Source organism: Gambusia affinis, linkage group LG19 (assembly GCF_019740435.1).
Source record: "Gambusia affinis linkage group LG19, SWU_Gaff_1.0, whole genome shotgun sequence".
Taxonomy (NCBI): domain Eukaryota; kingdom Metazoa; phylum Chordata; class Actinopteri; order Cyprinodontiformes; family Poeciliidae; genus Gambusia; species Gambusia affinis.
This window is the reverse complement of record NC_057886.1, coordinates 14,385,178-14,408,992: the sequence shown is the minus strand read 5'-3', so window position 1 is coordinate 14,408,992 and position 23,815 is coordinate 14,385,178. Positions and strand designations below refer to the sequence as shown.

General features: G+C 38.0%; 2 protein-coding genes across 2 annotated transcripts; both read left to right on the top strand.

Moving 5' to 3' along the window:
• Nucleotides 1-6,792: 6,792 nt before the first annotated feature.
• btbd17b (BTB (POZ) domain containing 17b) lies at nucleotides 6,793-11,393 on the top strand. Its single transcript, XM_044100254.1, has 3 exons — nucleotides 6,793-7,073; nucleotides 8,250-8,535; nucleotides 9,340-11,393. Exons 1-3 carry the CDS (start codon nucleotides 6,989-6,991, stop codon nucleotides 10,412-10,414), a joined length of 1,446 nt encoding a protein of 481 aa, XP_043956189.1. The 5' UTR covers nucleotides 6,793-6,988; the 3' UTR covers nucleotides 10,415-11,393.
• A 349-nt stretch (nucleotides 11,394-11,742) lies between these two features.
• Nucleotides 11,743-23,454, top strand: LOC122821663 (dual specificity mitogen-activated protein kinase kinase 6-like). Its single transcript, XM_044099774.1, has 12 exons — nucleotides 11,743-12,146; nucleotides 18,591-18,660; nucleotides 19,078-19,126; nucleotides 19,218-19,331; nucleotides 19,494-19,613; nucleotides 19,694-19,810; nucleotides 19,909-19,960; nucleotides 20,059-20,186; nucleotides 20,368-20,445; nucleotides 21,829-21,968; nucleotides 22,206-22,251; nucleotides 22,449-23,454. Exons 1-12 carry the CDS (start codon nucleotides 12,128-12,130, stop codon nucleotides 22,524-22,526), a joined length of 1,011 nt encoding a protein of 336 aa, XP_043955709.1. The 5' UTR covers nucleotides 11,743-12,127; the 3' UTR covers nucleotides 22,527-23,454.
• The last annotated feature ends 361 nt before the right edge of the window (nucleotides 23,455-23,815 follow it).

The window sequence follows — 23,815 nt, the reverse complement described above, 5'->3', positions numbered from 1 at the left end:
CAGTAGCTTAAATGTGCTCTGTTACACAATACATCACAATAACAGTGCAAGTGCGATAATGTACTATATGGTAGGCATTCATATCAATAAATATTGTTATATCAGATGCATTTCCTACATCAGAAGAACTTTTATTCCATTTGTCAAACAAAATCAGTGGGATCCATCTTGTGGAAGCTGAACTGTAAAGAATAAGACAGACGATGTGGGAGGTCATGAGATGGTCAGGAAGTTATCTACATTTTCAAATCGACAGGAAGGCTGACAAATTAAACTGACTGACAATGTCCAAATGCATAAAATCATTGGCATAAAGCAGCATTAAGTTGATAATTTCTTTAAAAAAAAAAATCAATTGCACTGAAGTGATAATAGAAGCTGCATAAAGAATGAGCAGGACTGGCTTCACTTCAGGTTTTTGGATTGTTTATGGCAAAAGCAGTCAGTCAGTCTTCACTAATTCAAACGATTCCGTACTGTATTGAGACCCTGCAAATGTTCCCAAGGAGACGATGAAATACAACATGTCATAACAATCTTTTCAGTCATTTTGTTGGTGCTGACGGATTACTGCAAAGGTGTGCCTAATAAACTGAAAACTGCATAATATTAAAAAAAACACCTCAATTAAACGACTACACACTTATACATTTCTGTGATTTAGTAAGAGATGCAGCGACATCCACTTTTTAACACGGACACAGAAAAGATGCAGGCTACTCTAAAGGGCTATTGTGTAGGAATCACATGCCATTTATAAATAATCATTAAAATCATATTAAAAAGCCTAAAGTAAAGTCAGAACATGCAAGATAGGAGGAAAAGACAATAAAATAATAAACATTTGGTAAAATGCTTACCTAGTTGGAAGTCCTCCATTCAAATTCAGCGAGTCATTTGAGGAAGGTGTTGATCCGGGAGTTGACACTGACTACTTTCCTCTTGACAAGACTTCCGGTCTTGCAGCTTGTACTGACTTTGGCTGTGCATTTGGTACCAACATCTGGATTGATCCTCACAAAAAATCTTTTAACAGAAATAAAATATATTAATTGTATTTTTTAAAATGAAGACATACAATACAGCAATCAGCTATGGTTCTTCATCATCAGTCAAACTGTCAGTAAATTTAATTCATAAATGGCTTGGTGTAAAGTACTTACCGTTGTATCATCTCCAGCAGGTGGATGCTGACTCCTGATACTCCAGATTGAAGTCATAATATGACTTAAAAAAGACAGCAAGGACGCTGGCAAAGTCATGTAGTTGCTCAGGTTCGAAAAATACCTTCTCCTCCATACTGACCATCCACCGGGTTGCAGACATCAAGCTATTTCCTAAAATAGACAAACCCTTGTCAGGCTAACGCTAGTGAGTAAAAGTACAGACTACCATAACTATTACATACATTGCTACAAAAAATTATAGTGATAGAAAATATTCCTCTTACCAAGCATGATTACCCTTGGTGTAGTAGGTACGGTCATTTCCATCTCAACAGACATCTTGGTGGAAGATACCTTTGAAACATAAAAGGAAAACTCTTAAATATGAATTACTGGTAGTAATTTATATTTAAAGGGCCAGTTCACCCAGATTACAACAGGTTTTTGAGAACCTCACCCCGGAGACTAGACTAGACTTTACCCCTACATCCTGCTACCACTCTGAAACAGCGGATGTGAATGACAGTTTGTGAGGCTAAACGGATTTTTTAAAGCATTACATTCCACAAATACAGTATCTGAATGGCTAAGTACAATATGGGTTAACAAAATGTTTGTAATTTGGGTGAATTGATCCCTTTAACAAATTAATTGAACAATTCTGATTTAAGATGTGTGTTTTAAGTTAAGAGTCGATATAAAATTACATCAACCAAGATGAAAATTGAGTCCTCTTTTTCTTCTAAATGTTTTATTTTTCTCTGACGGAAGTAGGACATTGCTCTATTCCACAACGAAACCGATAATTAGCTGTGTGTTGATGTTTCTTCACATGAGTACAAAATTCTCTAAATTCTGAAGTACAAATGCTGCAGAATTTACACCTGTACATAGTTGCACCTGTTAGTACTGACTTAACTTTAAATTTGTAAGAGCATGGTTTAAACAGGTGAACAGTCCTTATATGGAACCAGGCTTGGAAATTAACTTTTTTGTCCACCTGCCACTGTGGCTGAACCAACTCAAAAAATAACAGAAACCACTTGAATGTTTTCCACCTTTGTCCTCATTTACAGACTCTTGTACACTATGTTGGAGATGTAATGATACTTTAGCAGGCTAACTAGCTGTAGCAAGCTCAAAGTTATAGATTAGGTTAGCTGCTCCTCTAAATTTCCAAATTATTTTGTGGCTTCAAATATGTTTGAAGAGCTGTCTTTTTACCTGTTGTCTTGTCTTTTCAAGAGTTGAAGCTATGTTAGCACTCAGCAGGACAAAACTGCACAGCCACTTGGAGGGAAAAAGCTTGGGAGTTAAAAAAGTCATCTGACAAAAAGAAAAAAAAGAACAACGTTAGAATTCATCCTTGTTGACCTAGCTAATCTGCACTCTTAACATTTGCAAGGTCATGGTTTAAACAAATGAACAGTTATTAGATGTATTTTTTTAAAAAAAAGGGGGCGGGGGGATCAATTATCAGTTAACGTTATATTGTTCGACAAAGGATGTAACAACAATGCTAACAGACACTCAGCACTGAGCTTATCTCAACCCAAAGCTAGTCGTTCGAGGAAGATTTAGCGGCAAAAGCCAAGCTAAAACCTTCGGTAAAATTAGCACCTTAGCTAACGTTAATTCCGAACCAGCTCAAAAAATAACACCTTCATATTTTTCTATCTTTCACCTCATGCTAAGTAATAGCATTATAGCATGATGCTATAAGTTACGTTAGCTCCATCTAAAATATACATTGGCTTCAAACAGTTTTCTAAGTGTTTTTTTACCTGTATTGCGAAGAGCTGAAGCAGTGTGAGCCCACAGCGACAGAGCTGCACTTGCACTTGGACGGAAAAAGCTTCGGAGTTTAAAACAAACGTCATCAGAAAAACGTTGGAAGCGAAGCCACCCTTGATGACGTAGCTAGATAAACTGCATATTAATGTTAGCTAGGATGTGAAAAAAACAAAAATACATGCTCTCTTTCTGCCTTAAAATATGTTAACCACTAAAGGAGTAAAAATACAGAAACAGGGAACCACGATGAAACATCTATGATGACCGTTGGAAATCAAATAGAATTCTTACATGGCCAGCGCAAAGACATTATAAGTGCAGTATCACTACTGCAATGTGTAAACAGTAAATTACGGCAACTTCAAAACATACAGTAAGTTACTGTAATGCTATGTACTATACCCATAATGCAATGCAAATTACAGTAACTAATTGTAAAGATGTTTTATGTTAGTTTACTGGGCATTTTATGTATTTAGCTGTAAAAAATACAGTAAAGGCTAACAGTGCAAGATATTATAAATACAGTACCACTACTGCAATGTGTAAACAGTAAATTACTGCAACTTCAAAACATACAGTAAGTTACTGTAATACTATGTCCTTTACCCATAATGCAATGCAAATTACAGTAACTAATTGTAAAGATGTTTTATGTTAGTTTTACTGGGCATTTTGCGGTATTTAGCTGTAGAAAATACAGCAAAGGCTAACAGTGTAGTGCATTATTGCTGCTAAGAACTACAATTGTATAAACAAATGGAATAGCTAGAATATATTCACTACAAGACAAAACAGGAAGTTAATATTTCTTCATAATGTTTTGTTTCCATGCATTGTACACACCAAAGCACATAAGTTTCCTACACACTTGTTAAACAGGTTTAGTCATTTGCTCAGTATGTTCTAGAGATGAAGTCAACGAGTTCTTTCCCTCAGGCTTCAGCACACGAGTGAGGTCATCCCCAGTCCCTTTGCTTTAGCATTTGGCCTGTACTTAACATGTTTATACTGCATGATGGGGCCTCCTGCGGGGCATTGATCTCTCAATGGATCTCATCCCGAGGGTTGCTCTGAAAACATTCAGCAGCTTGTCAATCAATTCTTTTTACATTGTTGTTCTATTAGATTCCTACCGGAATGTATGAGCAAAAGGGGGGGGAACAAGTGACCTTAGTGAAGGGCATTTCATTTTCAGATGTTTATAGCATGCATCTGCATCAATTGTCTTAAATTATGACAGCTACTTGATTCCAGATGTGAATCTGTGCTTTTTTTTAGTTGTCCACCTTGTTATATTGCAGCAGGATTCATTAGAGCATTAAAGTTGCTGCATACAGGCTCTCCTTAGGGAATGCATGCGAGTATTCATAGCAGAGGCTCAGGTTGTCTCAGAGGACAGTTCTGCATTTTCAGCCAGGCAGCCCCCGAGGCGTCAACACAACCCAAATCACCCAAAAACAACTCCCTGTCCTTTCTCAAAGTAGGTAGATTTATTTTAAACATATTTTCCCTGCGCATCTTTTTCATGTTGAAGCTATAAAGAGACTAATTGTCTGGTAAGACATTTTTTAAATAATTTAATTACTGAACGACACATTTATTGCTGCTGATGAAATTGCAGCAAGCTCCTTTTAATTTGAAAGTGGTCTGACTGGTTTGGTTGTTGTTAGAACTGTCTGAGATGAGCCAGACTTGTATTCATGTGTATGAAGCAATGTTATTGTATTCAGGTACGCTTCATATTTGGCATTCATAAGATAATTTCTCATATGTCTGAAAAGTGTTATTTTGATCTTTGACCGACTTTGTTGTTTTAGCGGTTCACATAAAATTATCCTCTTTCACAAAATAAGCCACCTTTTTCCTTTCCCTTTGTTTTGGGGAAGGGCCAATGTGGTGACCGAGATAGAAGTCAGCCTGACCTGAGAAATAAGGAAGTCAGAGCGCCACTTTGACTAGAGAGGCAAGCAGGCTTTGTAGATTAACAGAGTGTTGTACTGATGATGTGCAGGCTTTACAAACAGCTGCAAGTTTTAACTGGATAAAATAGACTGGTATTAATAGCTTTGAGACAAATTTCAGAAGGTGAAATCTATAATTTAAATTTGATGTATTGCCCAGTCACCAACTGCATTGGTACATTGAGTTTGTTCACCCTTATTGTTCTAGAAATAATATTACGTGAGGGGATTGGGTATGATATTTATGAGGGAAATGTTTTGTGAAAGAGCCTATTGTTTATGCAGTTCCAAAGGTCTTGCCATTTGGCCTATTTTTCCAAAAAGGTGGCGTCCAGATTCACAAATTTATTTTATCAGCCAATTACTTTGAATATCAACAAGTCAATTTTTTTTTTATAAATTGTTATCATGGTCTTTTACAAAGAAACAATAGGATAATGAGTTAGGGGAGACAATTATGTGAAAAAGGTCCAGTCATGGGACATTATGATCTCTGAAGTCATAACCTGCTGACACTCTATTTTACCTTTTATACCCTAAAAAAGTATTGTAGAAAATGAGCAGAATCCATTTCTTTAACATTGAATGTATGATGTGACATAGTTGTCACAACACCCCAATTTCACTTCTGATTGGCTGATCAGTCACTCATGATTACTTTTCTCCCTGAATCTTGCATTGATAACAAGAACGCTTAGCTCAAGGAGATTAGGGAAGCTTTGCCTGACCAGATCAATGTAGGTCTGATCAACTTGTAGAATTTGGTTGCAATAAATTCTCAACAAATTTTGTTCCATAGGTAAGGGACATTTTATTTTTTGTTTATCAGATTTTACATAAACAGAAATTATATTTTGCTGTAAAAAACAAGAAAATTAATAATTACACATATCAACTTTTGATTTCCTGCCTGTCTCCTACATTGTATACCGTAGTTACCACAGCAATTTTAGGGCATGCACTTTTATGCTTTATTTATTTCAATAATATGTATTGGAAAGAGCTAAATTGTCCTTTTGAATAGCTAAGCTATAAAACGTTAGACCATTATGTCAACCTAAAGCAGAGTTCTGATGGTTGATGTTATTCTGGGGTGTGCATTTCTCTTGCACAACAAGTGCACAACTCGCTTTCATCATCAGTCATCATCAGTTTTATTGTTTATTGTTATGGAGGTCATTGTTCTTTCTGCAAAGCAGCACATTAAGTTTATGTAGTAGTACTACTATTTATGTCACACAAATTTATGTAGCACATTTGGGCTCAATAAAAGATGCAGCTGAAAATAGATTTATTTACATGTCTGCAATGGTTTCATTTTCTGTGAATAAGCAAATGTCTTTCAACATCAGTTAACTCTTCAGGAGAAACAATCTGGATTTGCCCTTGCATGGTAGACAAAGCTTCCCTCAAATTAATGAACAGACCAAGCATAAAATAAATCAATCTCACATTAGTAAGATCAATGAGCTTTCCAAGAAATAAGGGCTTAAAAATCTGCTGGAGATGAACTGCGAAATTTCACTGACTGCCATTGGTCACACATATCAAAGGCTCAATTACTTTTGGCTGATTGTCTCAGTGGCCTCTGTGAAAATTAGCCGACTAATTAAAGCATTCATGGTGCTTAACTTTAAAGTTCTGTAGCCTGGAGATCCGTGCCATGTCCGTGCCATTAAAATGGGTAGCTGGGTTATTATTGATTCCTAATAGCATCAAACCCCAGCACACTTTAAAAAAAAAAAGCATTAAGCTGAGTCCTTAGCTGGCCCGGTGCCACTGATCAATGCCATGTTACATCCAAAACGGGAGAAATTCAAAATCAAAGCTGTCGCTATAGCAACGCCCCTGCCTGATTCCACCAATCAATGGAGTCCGCGGGGTTGTGAGAGATGCGCCAGGGGAAAGGCCAGCGTCCTACATAAAGAGTCCAGGACAGGGAGCTGGGCAACACACCAGGCAGCACACCTTTCTGCTCACATTCAGCCGGTAGGAGAGTGGCGCCGAGAAAGAGAGGAGAGGGGAAAGGACAAAGAAGCAGAGGCAGTGAATAACTGGAAAGAGATGGAGCGCTCACATGAACACAAGATTCCTTGCTGGGTTTATGTGCTCTTCTTTTTACACTTCCATTCAGTCACAGTCAGCGGAGGTAAGATCACAAATGGTTTTAGTGGTTTGCTGTCACTTGAACAAAAATATAATAGCAATATCTTGTATTGATAAGGAAGGTGAATTGTTCTATTTCAGTCCTGCTTAACCCATGCTGTTACTGGGTAGGGGGGCACAGCATGAGTGTGCGGCTTGATGGATAATTATTTATGCAGCTCATTCTGTTCTGCTCATCCGCATCTCATCAAAGTTCATTTGTCACCTGGCATTAAAACAATAAAAGACACTTTGCAGGCTGTACTTGCTTGTCTGGGGAAATCATTTTTGACAGAGACTACTGCAGGTCATACTGCACGGCTTTCAGATTAGTTTTAATGAGTAACAGTAGTATTATGGATGAGCCTGAATCCAATTACATCAGTTCTTTCCTGCTTAAGTGAACAAAGCAGAGCAGATTTCATCAATAAGTTTGCGTGTGTGGGTGTGCCTACTGTGAAGATTTCATGTTTTCTCACAGAAAGTGAAAATAGTTTATTACATAACAGATGAAATGTACTGTGTGCATCTAATACAATGCCTTCAGTCAGTTTTCAGGAGAACAGACTGTCACAAACATTTGACAGTGAACATCCTCACACCACTTTATGCTCATCTTGCGTAAAGAAGAAAGGAGACTTTGAAGTTGGGGTTCTTGATTGTAGTAGGACATCGGTGAACTCTAAAGGGAGTCAAATGTGCCACCCCTATGTCTTGTTAAAGGAGACAAGCAAGGCTGCTCAAATAGAAACTTCACTGACTCTTTCATGTGGGATCCTCCACAGCTTTTTCTTGTGTTCCAAGACAGGCTATGGAACTAGCCATCTGCAAAGGGGCTGTAAACTCAGGGTTCTTTTCAGCTGTGCACCTGGCATGTGAGGTTTTCTGAGTCAGCCACCTGGCTTCTTGTTCTGATTTTCAATTAACTAGGAGTGTGTGAAGAAAAGCATGTGTGAGCCCGATCATTCCTTGGCAGATACCATCAGCTGTGGCTCAGCTGAGGAATTCGGATGTGCTTTTCCAATTATTGCTGAGCCAGTTATGGTGGTTCAAGAGAAAGATGTGCATAATCCACTAAAGCAGTATTGTTAAGTGCAAAAGGAACATCCAAATTTAGACTGGAATGAGCCTAGTTGTGAACTAGTCATCTCCCTACTAATATCCCCCTTTTCTTGCACAGCTCCCCTGAAGCAAGAGCCAGCATTGGACAACGGTGCCACAGTGCTGAATCACTCCATGCATTTGGTGCATCGCATGGAGAACTTGCTGACCTTGGGAAACAGTAGTGATGTTAGCCTGCGGGTGCAAACCATGAACACTGATGAGGTGAAGGTGATCCAAGCCCACAGTCTGGTCCTTACCCTGCAGAGTGACGTGTTTGAGGAGCTGTTGCTCAGCCGGAACAACAGTGCTCTGGTGTTAATTGAAACATCAGAGTGTGCAGCTGTCTTTGACAAGTTTGTCAGGTAAGGATTGACTTAGTATCTGGGTCTCTGAAGAGCAGAGATACACCAATTAGATTAGACTTTGTGGATCATTTCTATTTTAGCAGTAAAATGTGTAGTTGTGGTACAGGAATCCTTTGAATAATGGGACAGATGAATCTATTAATAAAGTCAAACTAGAAAGAATTACTCATATGTAATTTACTCTTTTGCAAGATGGATTATAATACAATACCCATGGATCAGTAGTTTTATGGTACTGTACGTTTTACTTTTACTAGCAAAACATTATTATTATCTTACTTGAGTAAACTTTCTGGATACTTTACTAACTGCAAGCAACTTCACTGATTTAAGAATACGTAGGTTGACGTAATGTTATTTTCCATCTGCTGAGGCTGTTGAGCCATCTTGTAATTAAACAAATATAAAGCATGGTGGCAAAGCACTATATATTGCCATTGGAAGCACTTTATCCCCTTAAAACATAAATATACACACATTAGTTACTGTTCAATACCTACTGTGGGAAAAGTGTTTTATCCGCTTAAAATGTATTATGTTATATTATGTATTATCTGTAGTTATACATTTCAGAAACTGTTGAATAGTGCGCTTATCAAAACTTTTTCAGTAAAATTCTCCACAATTATTGGAGAGGCAGAATGTTTTATCTTAATGAGTATCCTAAAATTAAAGTTTTGGGTTGCACATAGTGGGTTTCATTCAGTGACATAGATGTCAGAAAGAAAAGTTTTCTAAAATACAGTGTGCTTTACAGAAATAGTTTCTGTCTAACAATACTTTAAAAAATATGTTTTTCAGATATTTGTACTGCGGTGACATCTCACTCCGGCTCGATCAAGCCATATCCCTGCACAGGTTGGCAAGCAAGTATCGTGTGTGGGGCTTGCAGCAAGGCCTGACCCAATATATGACTCAACACCTTTCCAGTGATTCGCCCACAGGCCACGTGGTTAGCTGGTACAACTATGCACTACAAATTGGGGACACAACCCTTCGGGACAGCTGTCTGCAGTACCTGTCCTGGAATCTTTCCTCTGTGCTGCAGAGTGGAGAATGGGGCTCCATTAGTGAAGACCTGCTCCTGTCCTTGCTCCAGCGCTCCGACCTCATTCTGCAGAGTGAACTGGAGCTCTACGAGGCGCTGGAGGCCTGGATCAACCAGAACCAGCCAGTTAGCTCGACAATAGAAACCGCCCTGAGAGCTGTTCGGTACGGCATGATCCCTCCTCAACATCTCTTCCGTCTTCAGAAGCATTCACCACTCATGGTGAAGTATTATGAAGCTGTCCGTGATCTCCTCTATCTCGCTTTCCAGTTTCACTCTGCATCACCGATTCAACTAGCCAAACACTTTGATGTCAACTGCAGTATCTTCACTCCCCGTAACTACTTGTCCTCATCTTGGGGCTCTCCTTGGATCATCAACAATCCCACCCGTGATGACCGTAGTTTCAGCTTCCAGACCCAACTTGGGCCCAGCGGCCATGACTCCAGCAAGAGAGTGACGTGGAATGCCCTGTTCTCCCCTCGCTGGCTCCCACTCAGTGCCAGATCTACCTACACTGAGCTGGGCGCCATGCAGCCCACTCGCACAGAGGGAGGTCGACCTCGCATCATTGTAACGCCGGCCACCTCCAGCCCCGACTTTGCTGGAGTGAGTTTCCAGAAAACGGTCATTGTGATGGCAAAGCAACAAGGAAAGGTGATTGTCCGCCATGTGTACAACTTCCACCAAAGTACAGAAGAGGCTGGGGATTTCTTGGTGGATGCTGACCTTCAACGCCGTGCGTCAGAGTACCTAATTGACAGCTCCCTCTATCTCCACGTTGTGATCAAACCTCTCTACCATAGCTTGCTTGTTGCCAGGAAATAAAAACAGGATTTTTTGTGATCTCACCCAACCCTTATCTACCCACACAATCACATGCACATGTTCCAAAACACACTCATATCACAGTATGTGTATGTGTCAGCTCCAAAAATTCACACAGTAACATTGTTTCATTCTTTTGTCTTCCAGTTGTATAGCAAAAAGTTAAAACTTAAACTGCAATACAAACTGTGATTATCACAGTAATTATTAAGACCAACATGGAATATAGGTTGTTGTATTTATTGGGGTATTTCAGTAAGTAATAGTTTTTCCTTGAATTAATGAATCTGTGTTGCTGCCCATGTTTGAATAGGCCATATATGTATTTTGCTTTGAAAAATCAAAATAACATTACATGTATGGATTGTTATTTTCTTTGCTGTCAAATATAGATTTGCAGTTTATGGGAAATATTTTGTACATTAATTTATGCACCACTTTGAATTTTAGATTTCAAAATGTTTTCTAGGGTTTTAATGTGATGTAGTTTGTCTTGCAAGACTGGAAATGTATGGTTACTGCACAGACATTTTTTTTTCCCTTTTACATTGCTTGTTGATTTAGTCACTTTGCATTTTTAACATATGTATTTTCTTTAGCTTTTTGAAAACCCACGCAGTCTGTGATAATGAAAGAAAAATAAAAAAAAAGATATATAGCCTCGTAAAGGACAATAAAATTTTAAATTCTAGGTGTTGATCTGTCTTTTAAAGTAAGACTTAGTAAGGTCAAAAATATTTGACTTATTTTTAATGCCATTATTTTTGTTTTTCTCTTTTGTTAATCAAATAATAAATAAATGTTTTGTTTGTTGATAGAAATTGTTTGTAGATAACTCTTTATATCATGATTTTTTTTCTACTTCTTATACTCGATGGGTTGGTTGTACAGTTAACAGGTTTATTACCATGTTCATATGTACCAATTACATCCCTCCGTATTATTGCTACAATATGTAATACATGTTTTAAGACTAAAACATATATATTTGTTTATTCATTTATATTTGAATTTTTTCCTAAACTTAAAGTAAAACCTAAAGTTAAAAAAAGAGACAAAACAATTGTCATAAAGGTTTAGTTTTGTTTTTTAGCAAACCCTCCGTAAGTACAACCGACACTAAAGTAAAAATTTGTGAGACAAACCAGCTCATCTATGATTTAAAAATGTGATTATTTGTGAGGTAAAGTATATTGAAGCTGAATACGTTAATGACGCCATACAGCTTCATAAAGGGTCTGTTAAAACAAAACTCTCTTAATTACAAAGTGAATTTGTAACAATTTTGGAATTTCAAGTTTCATATTCACCCTCGAGTTTCAAAGCTTGAGGTTGGTCATTTTACAGCACGGAAACTGCACCTCCCATGAGGCGTAGCACCTGACAGGAAAGACGTCATCACGTCGCTGGAACCCTCAGCTGTCAGACTTTGGCCACCCCGGCGAAGGTTTTGTTAGCAAACTAAGTCGAACTGCTCACCTTTTTCAAAGTTTAAAGTTGTGCACCTTGCTGCTAGTCGTTCTTTGAGCAGGTTATTGGCGCACTAGACTTGCACTAAGGCAAATTGCCTACTTTTTTTTAATCGCTGCTAGATCTTTGCACCCGCGAAGCAGCGTTCCTGAGCGGGTACAAGAGTAGATGCAGGGAGGGAGGGAGTAGAAAAAAAGGCAAAAGTCTTTGTGCTTCCCTTCCCCCTCATCAAAGCAAAGGGAAATGTCTCTATCTAAAGCAGGTAAGGATCTTTTTTTATTGTTTTGCAAGCAGCTGCGCATATTTTTCTCCACCGCCTTGCTGGAAGGGGAGGAAGAACTTTAGCTAGCTTTGTGTAATGTAACCTTGCCAGGTGGAAGGCTAGCTAGCCAACATGTCTTTCCTGCTTTCTTTTTTTTAATCAGTACACAAAGTCTTCAGATACTCTGCAGCTAAATGTTACCCATTTTTGCTGTCCCTGACTTGTTAATGGATAGTTTTATTATTTGTGTGGCTAAAGTTGCTCTGTTGAAGTTAGCTAAATATCATAGAGTGTTTTTTTGTTCAACTTTAAATGTGAAGGAAATGTAGCTGGAAATCACTACGCTCTCTCTTTGATGCTTAATAGGACCACAGGTGTTTTTGTGCTTTTTTTTTGCACACATTGTGTTCGGCGTACGTATATTTTAGCCTCGTGTTTATGAAGGAGCAACTTTATTTTATTTATTTATTTTATTTTATTTTTACATTCACGGTAATCTGGAATCAATGAGAAAAAAACAAACAAACAAAAAAGAAAGAAACCACTCCTTGGAAAAAGAATCAAGGTTCTTCCTCTGCGTCACACATAGCGTGATTGTAATGATGTCAATTTACATTTCAAGTTCAGCGCTCGTGTTGTTACACAATCATAGCAGCGTTACCATGGTGGGCTGCACGCGCTGGGCGCCGCTCAGGCAGTCAAAGCGCCCGGCCTGCGGTGGCAGGTTTAGACTTGCAGCAACAATACCAAGCGCTGTTTCCCTACTTGTTGATAGTTGACTGGCTGCAAGCACTCTGACCGTCACACAGGTTCTGCTGCTGTCTTTACTGTGCATTTTCTGCGTGTTTATGAGTGTTTAGTTTCATTCAGACTTTTTTTTTCTTTTAGAGTCTTGAGATCTGTTAGTGCTGAGGCATGCTTAGAGATTGGGTTCTCCCGAACAGTCCTGATAGGGTGTGTGGAAGATTATCTGCGCATGAGTCATCACTGTCTGTATATGGACCTGCTCTAAGGCTAGTGCTTCCTGATGGTGACTCGCCTCACAGCTATTGACACTTTGATCCCATGTACAATCCAGAAATTCTTGCTCACATTACGTATGTATTTCGGGTATTTCCCACTGAGCATTTAGTAAATTCAGAAGAATGCATGCTTTTTTTCCATACAACTCCCTATATTTACTGAGAATTTCAAAAAATTATAAGTCAGCTGTTTTTTTTTTTGTTGTTTTTTTTTTTATACATCCCCACCCACATCCTGCAAGGAACTGCTGTTACTCAGATCCCTTTTTTTGGAAAATGATTATTTTCTGTCATGTGTTGAGTTGCTTGATCAACTTACCACAGCTGTTGCTGATGTCATACGACCATTGTATCTGGTGAGTAGAGACTGGCCTGTTCCTATTCAGTGTTAGCATGAGACCCGATGGGAATGGTATTTAGGCTCAGGTTACGGTGGACAATATAGCAAATATATATCACTTAATAAAAAACAAAAAACAAACTTGATAAGCACAACAGTAGTTGTAGTCATTCGTGTGTCACTCTTACCAGTGCACTCATTGTCTTTTGCATTACATACCTGTCAGGTATAAATTACAATCTGCAGCCTGAGCACACAATGCACCCAGCATTCATTCTTTTTTATGAGCAGATGCGATACTGCTCATAAGTCATAATACTGACCATGAGTATCTCAATGACTTTTTAATTTAACTAAATGAAAAGGTCATTTCAAAGCTTTGATGGAACATTCAAAAGCAAACCTCTTAAGTATTTTACAAGTATTAAAAAAAGCTAATGAATTACATTTCTGATACAGTAACAATAGTAAGATAATTCTGAAACCTTCAGGAGAGGAGGAATTGGACAAGTTGTTGCATTTACATATGAAGTACAGAGAGCATCTTAGTGTTTTCTGGGCCGATGCCTGAAAAAAGTGAGGTGAACTGTTGTTGTTTTTTTTTGTTTGTTTTTTTTTTTTTTTTTTTTTGCTGCCCTGCCAAAAATAGATTGTTGCAATGCCTGCTGTCCAATACATGTGATAAACTAGTAACAAGACAAGCAGACAAACCAGACAAATTCAGCAACATCTTGCTAATTGTTTACTTCCTTTACATTAGCTGCTGGGTGAGAGGACTTGTAGTGAAGACAAAAAGATCTTGAAAAGCAAATCCTCCCTTGTGTCTGTTTTAATACCAAAAGTAGAGCTGCATACAAAACTTTCTGTGCCATATGGTGGTTAACATTTCATGTTGTACTTTTAGTGCTATCTACTTGCATCTGGAGCTCCACAATCACTGAACAACCATATCCTACTTCAGAGCTCCTTTTGCATGTATTACTGCATCAATGCAGCGTGGCATGGACATAATCAGTGGACCAACACCAGCAGATGTCATTGCACCCTAAAAATTGTGGAGTACTGTTTAAACTTTACACTGGACTTTAACCAATGTGAATTCCGTGCCTTTCCACAATTCCTCCGTATTTCCAAATGAAATTCAAATTGTACTTTATGCAGAAAAGAGGGCTTTAGCCAACTGAACAACAGTCCAGTTGTTTGTCTCTTTAGCTGGGATTAGAGGTTTCTGACATCTGTGGTTCAGGACTAGCTTGACACAACTGATGCTACATTTGTAGCCATGTGAAGGATTTGTCTATTTATAGGATCTCTTAAAGCGCTGGCTCTGGTCTCAGTCCTCTCCTCCCTCAAATGTCTGAATGAATTTTACTAAATAATTATCTGAAGTTTGTTTTTATCCCTTTTGGTGGTGCACCGTTTCAATCACACATTTTCTTGCAAAATGAATGTGGTTTTTAAGAATATGTTTTGACACACAAGTCTATAAAAAAAACAACTTCTTCATCAATGACTATTTGTGGCTTATCCTCCTTGAGGAGGGTGTCAATGACTATCTTCTGTCAATGACTGAAACCTACTGTACGTACCTGTGAGTTTTTACACATTCAAGCCATAGTCATGAGGCTTACAAGAAATAAAATCTTGGAATTTTCAGTGAATAATAAATCTATATATATTTCATACTTTGCGTATTTTTAATTTGACCAGCCTGATGGACTAACTGACAAAAATGTCTTCACCAGTGCTGAAAAGCTAAAACTCTAGTATTGTAGCAAGGATAACTTGTAATGGTGAGGAAAGAAAAGTGTCAAAAGTATTAATATTCATTTGGGCTGCATGATGAATCTGTCAGGGCCTTTTTGCATGGAGTTTGCCCGTTTTCTTCATACATGTATGGGTTGTTCTAGGTCTTTGTCTTCCTCCCACAGTCCAAAAACATTCATATGGGATTTTGTGGTCCCATCAAATTGCCGTTAGGTTTGAGTTGGTGTGTGATTGGTTGGTTGTTGTGCGTATGAGCATTGCCCTGACTGGTGACCTCTCCAGGGCACACCCTGCCTCTTGCCCACTGGAAATTCACCCTTCTCTGTAAACCCTAGCATGAGTTCAGACCCTGAAACTGTCTCTTGTCGTGCCCTCTAACATTACATATTAACCATGAGTACAATAAATTATTACCGTAGGTTAATTAACTTTAAATTATATTTTTTTTATAATCGTTGTCTGTCTTAAATTTAGATGTTGATGATCATACAATCTTAAAGAAATCTTAATTTAACTGACTGAAACTTGCAGAAATCCTTTAGGTAGCATTGCTCTGTATTTCTGAAGGTCATTTTTTTTTATAGATTTTTTTGCTGTTTTAATTTTTGGCCTTCATCCAAAATCTCTGCGATACAGTTAACAGCAGGAAAGAACAATGTGGTCTGCAGATTTATTCAAAGCATCCTAGGTATTTGTGAATATGATTAAACTGACCGTTTCAAAATTATTAAAAAACATCTCTGCATTTTGGCTATAAATTTGCAACTGCATTCACCTAAAACCCCACATAGTCAAAATTCTACTCTAAAAATAAAACATTTCCATTACCAGCACAGGCATCTTACTCTAACAGTTGCACTCAGTGCTGCAACTGTGCTGCTGAACAGCATCCAATAATTGCATTCGGTCAAATTTCTAATTGTAAATGCATCATTGATGAGTAACAGACTAACTGTGGAAAAATATTTTGGACATCCAAGATAACAATTCTACAAATTCTCATATCAGTATCTCACCCCTCCCACCACATTAACAATAAACAATACAGCTATTGCCAATTTCTTTTGTCAGCTGGCTTACAATTCAAGCATACAGTTGGAGCTTGTTGCAGAAAAGCTGCTGTCTTTGGATCGTCTACAAGCTGCTGATACTCACTCAACAACACCAATACTAAAAGCACTTGTCAAATTTTTTAATCCAGAGATTTGAGTCAGATCTGAACTCAAGATGCTTGATTGGAGCATCTTGAACTCTTTGGCTCGGTTTCAGAGAGCTGAGTTCTTCCAGCACAAAGCTGCAGTGAGCTTGGCCTCAGTTTGCCCCTGTAGGACTGCATGCAAGCCAAGTGAAGTGACATAATTTTCCCCAAAAGGGTCCTGATAGTTGTGTTTTGAGCGGATGTTCATTTGAATCGGCTGTTAGTCATATCCATATCCACAGCTTCGGCTGACTGTTTTCTCGACACACCAGGTGCTGAGGTTGCTGCCTTAGAAGAGATACTATTTCTAGGCCATTAATATTTTACAGTAGGCAAGTATTTAGAGTTTATAGTAAATGCATTGAAACATTTAGTAGTTTTGTGGCAAAAAGTTGTCAAAATCCTCGTCATATTTTCATAGTATTTTAATTTTGAATTGCATGTGCAAAAGTCTGTTTGTTGTTCAGGTCTTCTGGAGCCTTTGACTGCTCTTGCTTTAATCCCACACAGAGGAAATGTAAAATCTATTTTTGCCTAAGCATGTGTGAGTAAATAACACTCTCTCTCTCTTCGAAATGAAACTTACCGTAGTCTGTCCGGACACCGTGTGCTTATTTTAGGCTTCCAACACAAAACGGATGTGTCTAGGTTTCATTGGTGGTCTGAGATATCTAGAATCTGTGAAAGGAAAAAAAAAAATCACTTCCCTTCCAGCTTATTGTAGTAAGCAGGGGTTCACCCACACATACTTCCTCCAAAGCAAAGCAATGTGCTGTCACTTAGTCAATGGGAAATGCAGTCCTACAATAATCACAATTACAGTTGTGCATTAGTTTAACTTTAGACGGCACTTTCTAAATGTAAAGCTTCATACTTGCACACTGAGAAGAAATGCACACTCTTATCAAGAGTGTTTGTAGCACTAAGCCTAATTTAATTTTTTATTATTTTTTTTAATCTGTTTGTGTTTAAAATGTTGCAATCTGTTCAGATTTCCCTATTGTGATTGCAACAAGCACACTAAACAGATAATTACTGTCAAGGAAACTTGAGGCATTCTTTCTGACAAGCTGCCTGTAGGCTGAGTAGCTGTGTCATCCTGGCAGAGACTCGCATTCACTTTTGGGAAGTCCCACAGGCTTCTGGTAAACGGTGTTTATGAGTGGATTGCTATCACTCATTGCACAGGAAAGTCTCAAAGCCGCTCACATTAACTTACAGTGCTTAACAAACATATATTATTGTGAAACAATAATATATGTTTCACAATATATTATTGTGAAACATATATATTGTTTCACAATATACAATATATATTGAAGGAAAAACAAAGCAGAATGACTTTTTTTACTTGAATAAAAAGAAAAACTTGTAAGAGAGGAAGGCATGGTTCCTTTTCACCTACCTGTCTTTTACTTCACAAAAAAGTTGACTGTAACTTTCCTTTTAGGTATGAGAGCACATCAATTCCAATGAACAGTTTATGTAAGATAACTTGTGATGCTAGTTAATTATGACTTTAGTTAGAAGAACTCCTAAAGAATATAGTGACATTGTTTCTGGTTAAGTTAGTGTGGATAAGTGACCAAGGCACTGCCTGGTTCTAAGCTCTACCATTGCAGTTTGATAAAAAAAAAAAAAAAAAAAAACTGTAATTGTTTTCATAAAGTGAAAAAATGCAACACTGCTAGGCAATGTAATAATATTCATTGTTTTATATTTTGGCACATGACAAAAAAAAAACAACAAACACTTGTTTTTGATTCTTTTCTTGTTGCTGCAACATTTAATATCTTTTTCCTGTTCTGCTTTTTGGAGAGTAACATGAACATAACTGACAATATACCTTGATACCTGTAAGGTATTTTGAGATAAATACCAACACTACCAACATTTTTATTTAAGACTCATTCTATTGAGTGAAAAAAAAATCAGTTTGCAGTGATGTGGTGTTTAAGGCTTTGTAAATAAAAGGTTTGAGAAGCTTTTTTATTAGTTATCCAGCCTTTGTAAATAGCCAGCTTGTGGGAGATGCTTCTATTGGCTTGGTTAATTATTAAACATTTATGTTAGAGCTGAGATTATAATGTTTCCTTTACTTTTTGTGTCTTTTTAAGGTAGGAAGAAGAATCCGGGGCCGAAGCTGCCCAAAGATGCATTTTCACCACAGCCTCCTCAGGCTACAGCGTAAGGCCCTTTTCTTTACACCAGCAACACCAGAACTGCAGAAAAGCTCAACAGTTCTGTTTGACCCTTTGTCTGAAAATGGAGAGATTACGGTAAAACTGCGGATTTACCAAGACACGTCCAATAAACGTGATAAATGCAATTTTATTGGATGTCCTAGCAAGTCCGGGATTCTGACTGTGCAGTCAAAGCCACATTGGAGTGGTGTGAATCAAAATCTGTGTTTATGGACATACTTTAGGCTTTCTATCAAAGAACATAGGGATAAGAAAAAGGTGTTGAACTGCAAATATTTCTTATTTTGTGCAAAGGGGGCTAATACTTTTGCAAAACACCGTTTAGTTCTCAAATTTGACATGGTTGGAAGCAGCAGGTAGTCACTACTTTATTTCATATTTTGCCGTTTTCTGTCTGCAGGCCCCCTCGAGACCTTGACTCTAGAGCTTGTGTCACAATTGGAGATCAGGTAAAGCTGCATTTTCTAACGTCCTTCTCTTTTGTATGCTTTCTGTGTTGAACATGTGGCATTGTAACATTGTGCTGACTCCTCCATATAGAACTTTGTGGTCGAAGCAGATGACTTGGAGCAGATTGAGGAGCTGGGAAGGGGCGCCTACGGAGTGGTGGACAAGATGAAACACGTCCCCAGTGGTGTGATCATGGCAGTCAAGGTAGACACGGAAGCTGCTCAATTTATTTTCCTTTTATTTACTTGCTTTTGAAACACCACAAATCATCAGATTTCAGGTTGTAAACACTTGGATGTGCTAATGTAGAGCAATAAATGCTGGTTTTGAAATCTTGTAGAAAGTTTGTGCTGCTTGTGTCCTCAGAGGATTCGTGCCACAGTTAATACTCTAGAGCAGAAGAGGCTTCTGATGGACCTGGACATTTCCATGAGAACAGTGGACTGCTTCTATACTGTGACCTTTTACGGTGCCCTTTTTAGAGAGGTAACACCTATTACCAAATATTAAGTAAGTATTCCAAGAATGTTTGGTAATAGAAGTTTATCAACTTGAATATTTTTTAGGGAGATGTTTGGATCTGCATGGAATTGATGGACACGTCTTTGGATAAGTTCTATAAAAAGGTTTTTCAAAAAGGCCAAACAATTCCCGAAGACATCTTGGGCAAGATCACAGTAGCAGTATGTTTGTCCCTTCAAAACCCCATTCCACCTGAATAAATATGCTTCACAAAAGTAGCATAAATCTCAACATTTTCTTTTATAAAATTGCTCCACAGATTGTCAAGGCATTAGAGCATCTGCACCATAACCTCTCGGTGATTCACAGAGGTAAGTAAAATGAAGATCTGACTCAACGATGACAGTTTACAGCTCCGACATGCTCCATCAATTGTCAACTTTCTTATGTTCTCAACATCTGCTTCCAGATGTGAAGCCCTCCAACGTCCTGATCAACACTCAGGGCCAAGTGAAAATGTGCGACTTTGGCATCAGTGGCCACCTGGTGGATTCTGTGGCCAAAACAATGGACGCAGGCTGCAAGCCCTACATGGCGGTAAGAGATGGAGGGGGTTGAGGAGTAGGAATGAATTAGAGATCACCTATTGGTCTAGTGTTCCAATACTTCCTCAATGATAAATTGTTAAAATGTATTACTGTAATTGTGTAATTCATATCAAAATACAAAAGTAGCTTCAATATTAGGAAAAAAATATATATTTTTGCTATATTTTCAGCCTGAGAGGATCAACCCTGACCTCAACCAGCAGGGCTACAGTGTCAAGTCAGACATCTGGAGTCTGGGCATCACCATGGTGAGTTTTCAAGCTTTGAAAAACCTCATCTAATTACATTCAGTAGGTATCATTGTGATACAATATAAACCAAATGTTTATATATATATATATATATATATATATATATATATAATATTGCTCTCAAAATATATTGCTTAGTATGTTATAATAAATAGTGCCTTGAAAATGTGCACATGCCATTTGACGTTTTTTTTTATAGTTTGTCATATTACAACCACAAACGTTTTTTTTGTAATATACCAATATAAACCATCACATATCTGAAAACTAGAAGAAAAAAATATATGTATATTTTTTAATAAAATATTTATCCCCCTTTAGTCAATAAACTGTAGAGCTATCTTTCACTGCACATCTTTTGGGACGCAACTTCACCAGCTTTGCACATCTAGTCATGACTTGTGGCAAACTGTAAATGGGACTTCTTATAGTTTTCTTTCCAAATTAGTCTTATTCTTACCACTTTTCCACAAATTCTTGATTTGTGAAGTGCATGTCTAATACTTTTCACAGCAACTGATTACTCCAGCAGATCCGTCTCTGTAGCTCCATCAGTTACCATGGGCTTCTTGGCAGCTTCTTACTTTCATCCGCTCCATACCCAGCCTATTAGTTTACGTGAATGGACATATGTTGGTAGATTTAAAATTGTGCCGTTATTTTTTCTTTTCAGTATAGAAATGAAAATGAAAGCTGGAGGTATTGTTGCATAACATAGTTCTACTTCAGACTTTTCTACATCTTTATCCTTAACCTTGGTCTTCTGCACCTGTAACAAAGAGTATCTCATGAAATGGGAATACATACAAATGTACTCCATGCTTTTCAGATTTTCATTTGTGAAAACTATGTGTATTTTAACTTTCAGACACAATTGTCTGCTACTTTGGGTCAACTTGTGACATAAAATTCCATTAAAATACTGACACTTTTTTAATAGTATGAATACTTTAGCTAGACATTATGCTGCACAAAGCTCTCCATGCTTATTTTTTGGCTGTCCTTAATACATGGCTTACAGTTTGATATGACTCCTGCTTTGACATTTTTTGATGACTTCTATCCTATTTGCTATATAAAGCAAATCTTTTGGGCTGCTTTAAGACTTGTGTTAATATTTCTAATTCTCTGTAAATATGCAAAAACCCTTGCTTAACCAATTCAAAACGCATAAAACATATTAACTTAATATACACAAAGACAAATAAAGTGACATTGACCAGAAATATTTAGTCTTAAATCACCTGAAATAGTTTTGGTCTCGGATTCCAATAACCATTATTGACTCATTCACAAAAAAACTTGACTTTAAAGCATGTCATACAGCCCTGAAATTCACCAGAAACTTAAAGCAGATTTCTTCTTGCCTCCATTTCCCAGATTGAGCTGGCCATTTTAAAATTCCCCTACGACTCATGGGGCACGCCGTTCCAGCAGCTCAAGCAGGTGGTGGATGAGCCGTCTCCACAGCTGCCTGCAGACCGCTTCTCCCCTGAGTTTGTAGACTTCATCTCGCAGTGGTGAGCTTCACGCCGGCAGTCGTGACCACTCTTTTCTCTTTTGTAGTTTAATAGAGAACGTAAAGACTCAGAAGCCCAGCAGGGGTCAGTGTTTGCTCTGTGATAAATTGAAGAAATTCAAGTTACAGCACTTATTTATTTGTATCTCTGTTTTAAAGATGTTTCTCATTAAAATCATAATATGCAAATAAATTGTTATATTTTACTGTTTGAAAATAATTTTCCTGTGTCTTTCAGCTTAAGCAAGAAGCCAAATGAAAGACCAGCTTACACAGAATTAATGGTTGGTATATTTTTATTTCGCTCACTATAAATACAGAACAGTTACTATCTGATCTTCAATGTCTTTCTTGTTTTTGCTCACAAGAGGTCAGACTTTTCCCATTAACCCACCAAGAAGATGTTTGTATTTCACAGTGTCTGTCAGCAAAATAAAACATTAAGTCCTCCCTCATTTCTTAACCCTTTATTCTTCTACAGAAACACCCGTTTTTCACCCTCCATGACGCTAAAGAGACAGATGTGGCCAGCTTCGTCAAGGTCATCCTGGATGATTGATGGGCTCACTCCAGGCTCCACCCCGTCAACCTGGACGGGACCTGTCATCAGGAGAACCAATGGCCCCACCTGCTCCTTTTTTTAAAAAAAATAAGTAAAAAAGAAAAAAAAAACCTCACTGGAATGATGGACTCTCGTTCACCCACAGAATGAGAGGGTAACTCAAAGACTTGACAGCAGCTCTGGACAGGGAGAGCAGTGGCAACGTGAACTTTTACGGTCAACTGGAGAGGCTCCATTCACTCCTCTAGGCTTCCTGTGTGGGCAGCTCTCCCACCTGACAAAATATGAACTTAATCAAATTAGCTGTTTTAATCCTGTTTTTTATTTGCCCCCACCCTCCATCTCTCTTTTCAGAATGACAGAGCCAGCCCATTATATGTTTGTGAAATGTTGTTGATGAATTTCATATGCAAAACCAACAGTTAACGTGTATGTTGCTGTGCGCTGAAAGCTGTATTTGCGTATTTGTTTTTCTTCCTCATAATACAGATTGTATTTTTTTTAATACTCTTTGTGATTGACAAGTGTGAATACTACGGGACTCGACCCTACCTTGTCTGATCCACTTCTGCCATGATGTGATTAGTCAGAGCAAGGGCTGCAGCCAGTGGGAGGCTCTGTGGCTGAGTAAAAACTGAATAAAAATGTCAGAGGGTCACCTTCTGGGCAGGCCGAGTCATTCCTGGAGCACCCGATGGTGTGAATGTAAAGCATCCCATATCAACTTCTATCAGAGGCTGTGACCACTCTGTATTCTTCGTCTTTCTCGACTATCAAAGAGTCAGCTCCAGTGTTGTGATTGTTACTACCTGGAAGTATTCAGGGTTTGCATAATCAAGCTTAAAGCTTTATCTCTTTCTATGTGCCATTTTGCAAGTTGTTCTAATGAAAAAAAATGCATTATTAGTTTTTATTTTGTTTTTACTTGTTCTGGTTTGGATTTTACTTCATCAATATTTCAAAGTTTGCTCTGCCCGTGCCCATATTTTGAAATCTGTAGTCTTTTTGGAAGAGGCATTTATGTGTTTTTGTGTTGGTTGTTTCAAAGAGCTTATTATGCCTTACAGAGACGGTGTGTTAGGGAAGTAATTTATATGCTGAAGATGTAAATATCATTACCTTTTTTTAATGTAACTGTCCAAATTTGTCACAGTGTAGCTGAATCGTAGTCTTTGGTATTTGAATGCAGTGTGATAGATACACACATAGACCGTACTCGTATGGCCAGCTAAATATACACCTTTTAGGACTGATGTGCTGTCACACTCCTCTGCTCAGGTTTTCTG

Bases quoted from the DNA above. Each gene is read 5' to 3' on its own strand.
- btbd17b (XM_044100254.1), top strand. From the start codon at position 6,989: ATGGAGCGCTCACATGAACACAAGATTCCTTGCTGGGTTTATGTGCTC. The intron at 7,074-8,249 runs GTAAGATCACAA...TTTCTTGCACAG, and splicing joins TTCAGTCACAGTCAGCGGAG to CTCCCCTGAAGCAAGAGCCA. The intron at 8,536-9,339 runs GTAAGGATTGAC...TATGTTTTTCAG, and splicing joins GTCTTTGACAAGTTTGTCAG to ATATTTGTACTGCGGTGACA.
- LOC122821663 (XM_044099774.1), top strand. The intron at 19,332-19,493 runs GTAGACACGGAA...TTGTGTCCTCAG, and splicing joins GTGTGATCATGGCAGTCAAG to AGGATTCGTGCCACAGTTAA. The intron at 22,252-22,448 runs GTTGGTATATTT...ATTCTTCTACAG, and splicing joins CAGCTTACACAGAATTAATG to AAACACCCGTTTTTCACCCT.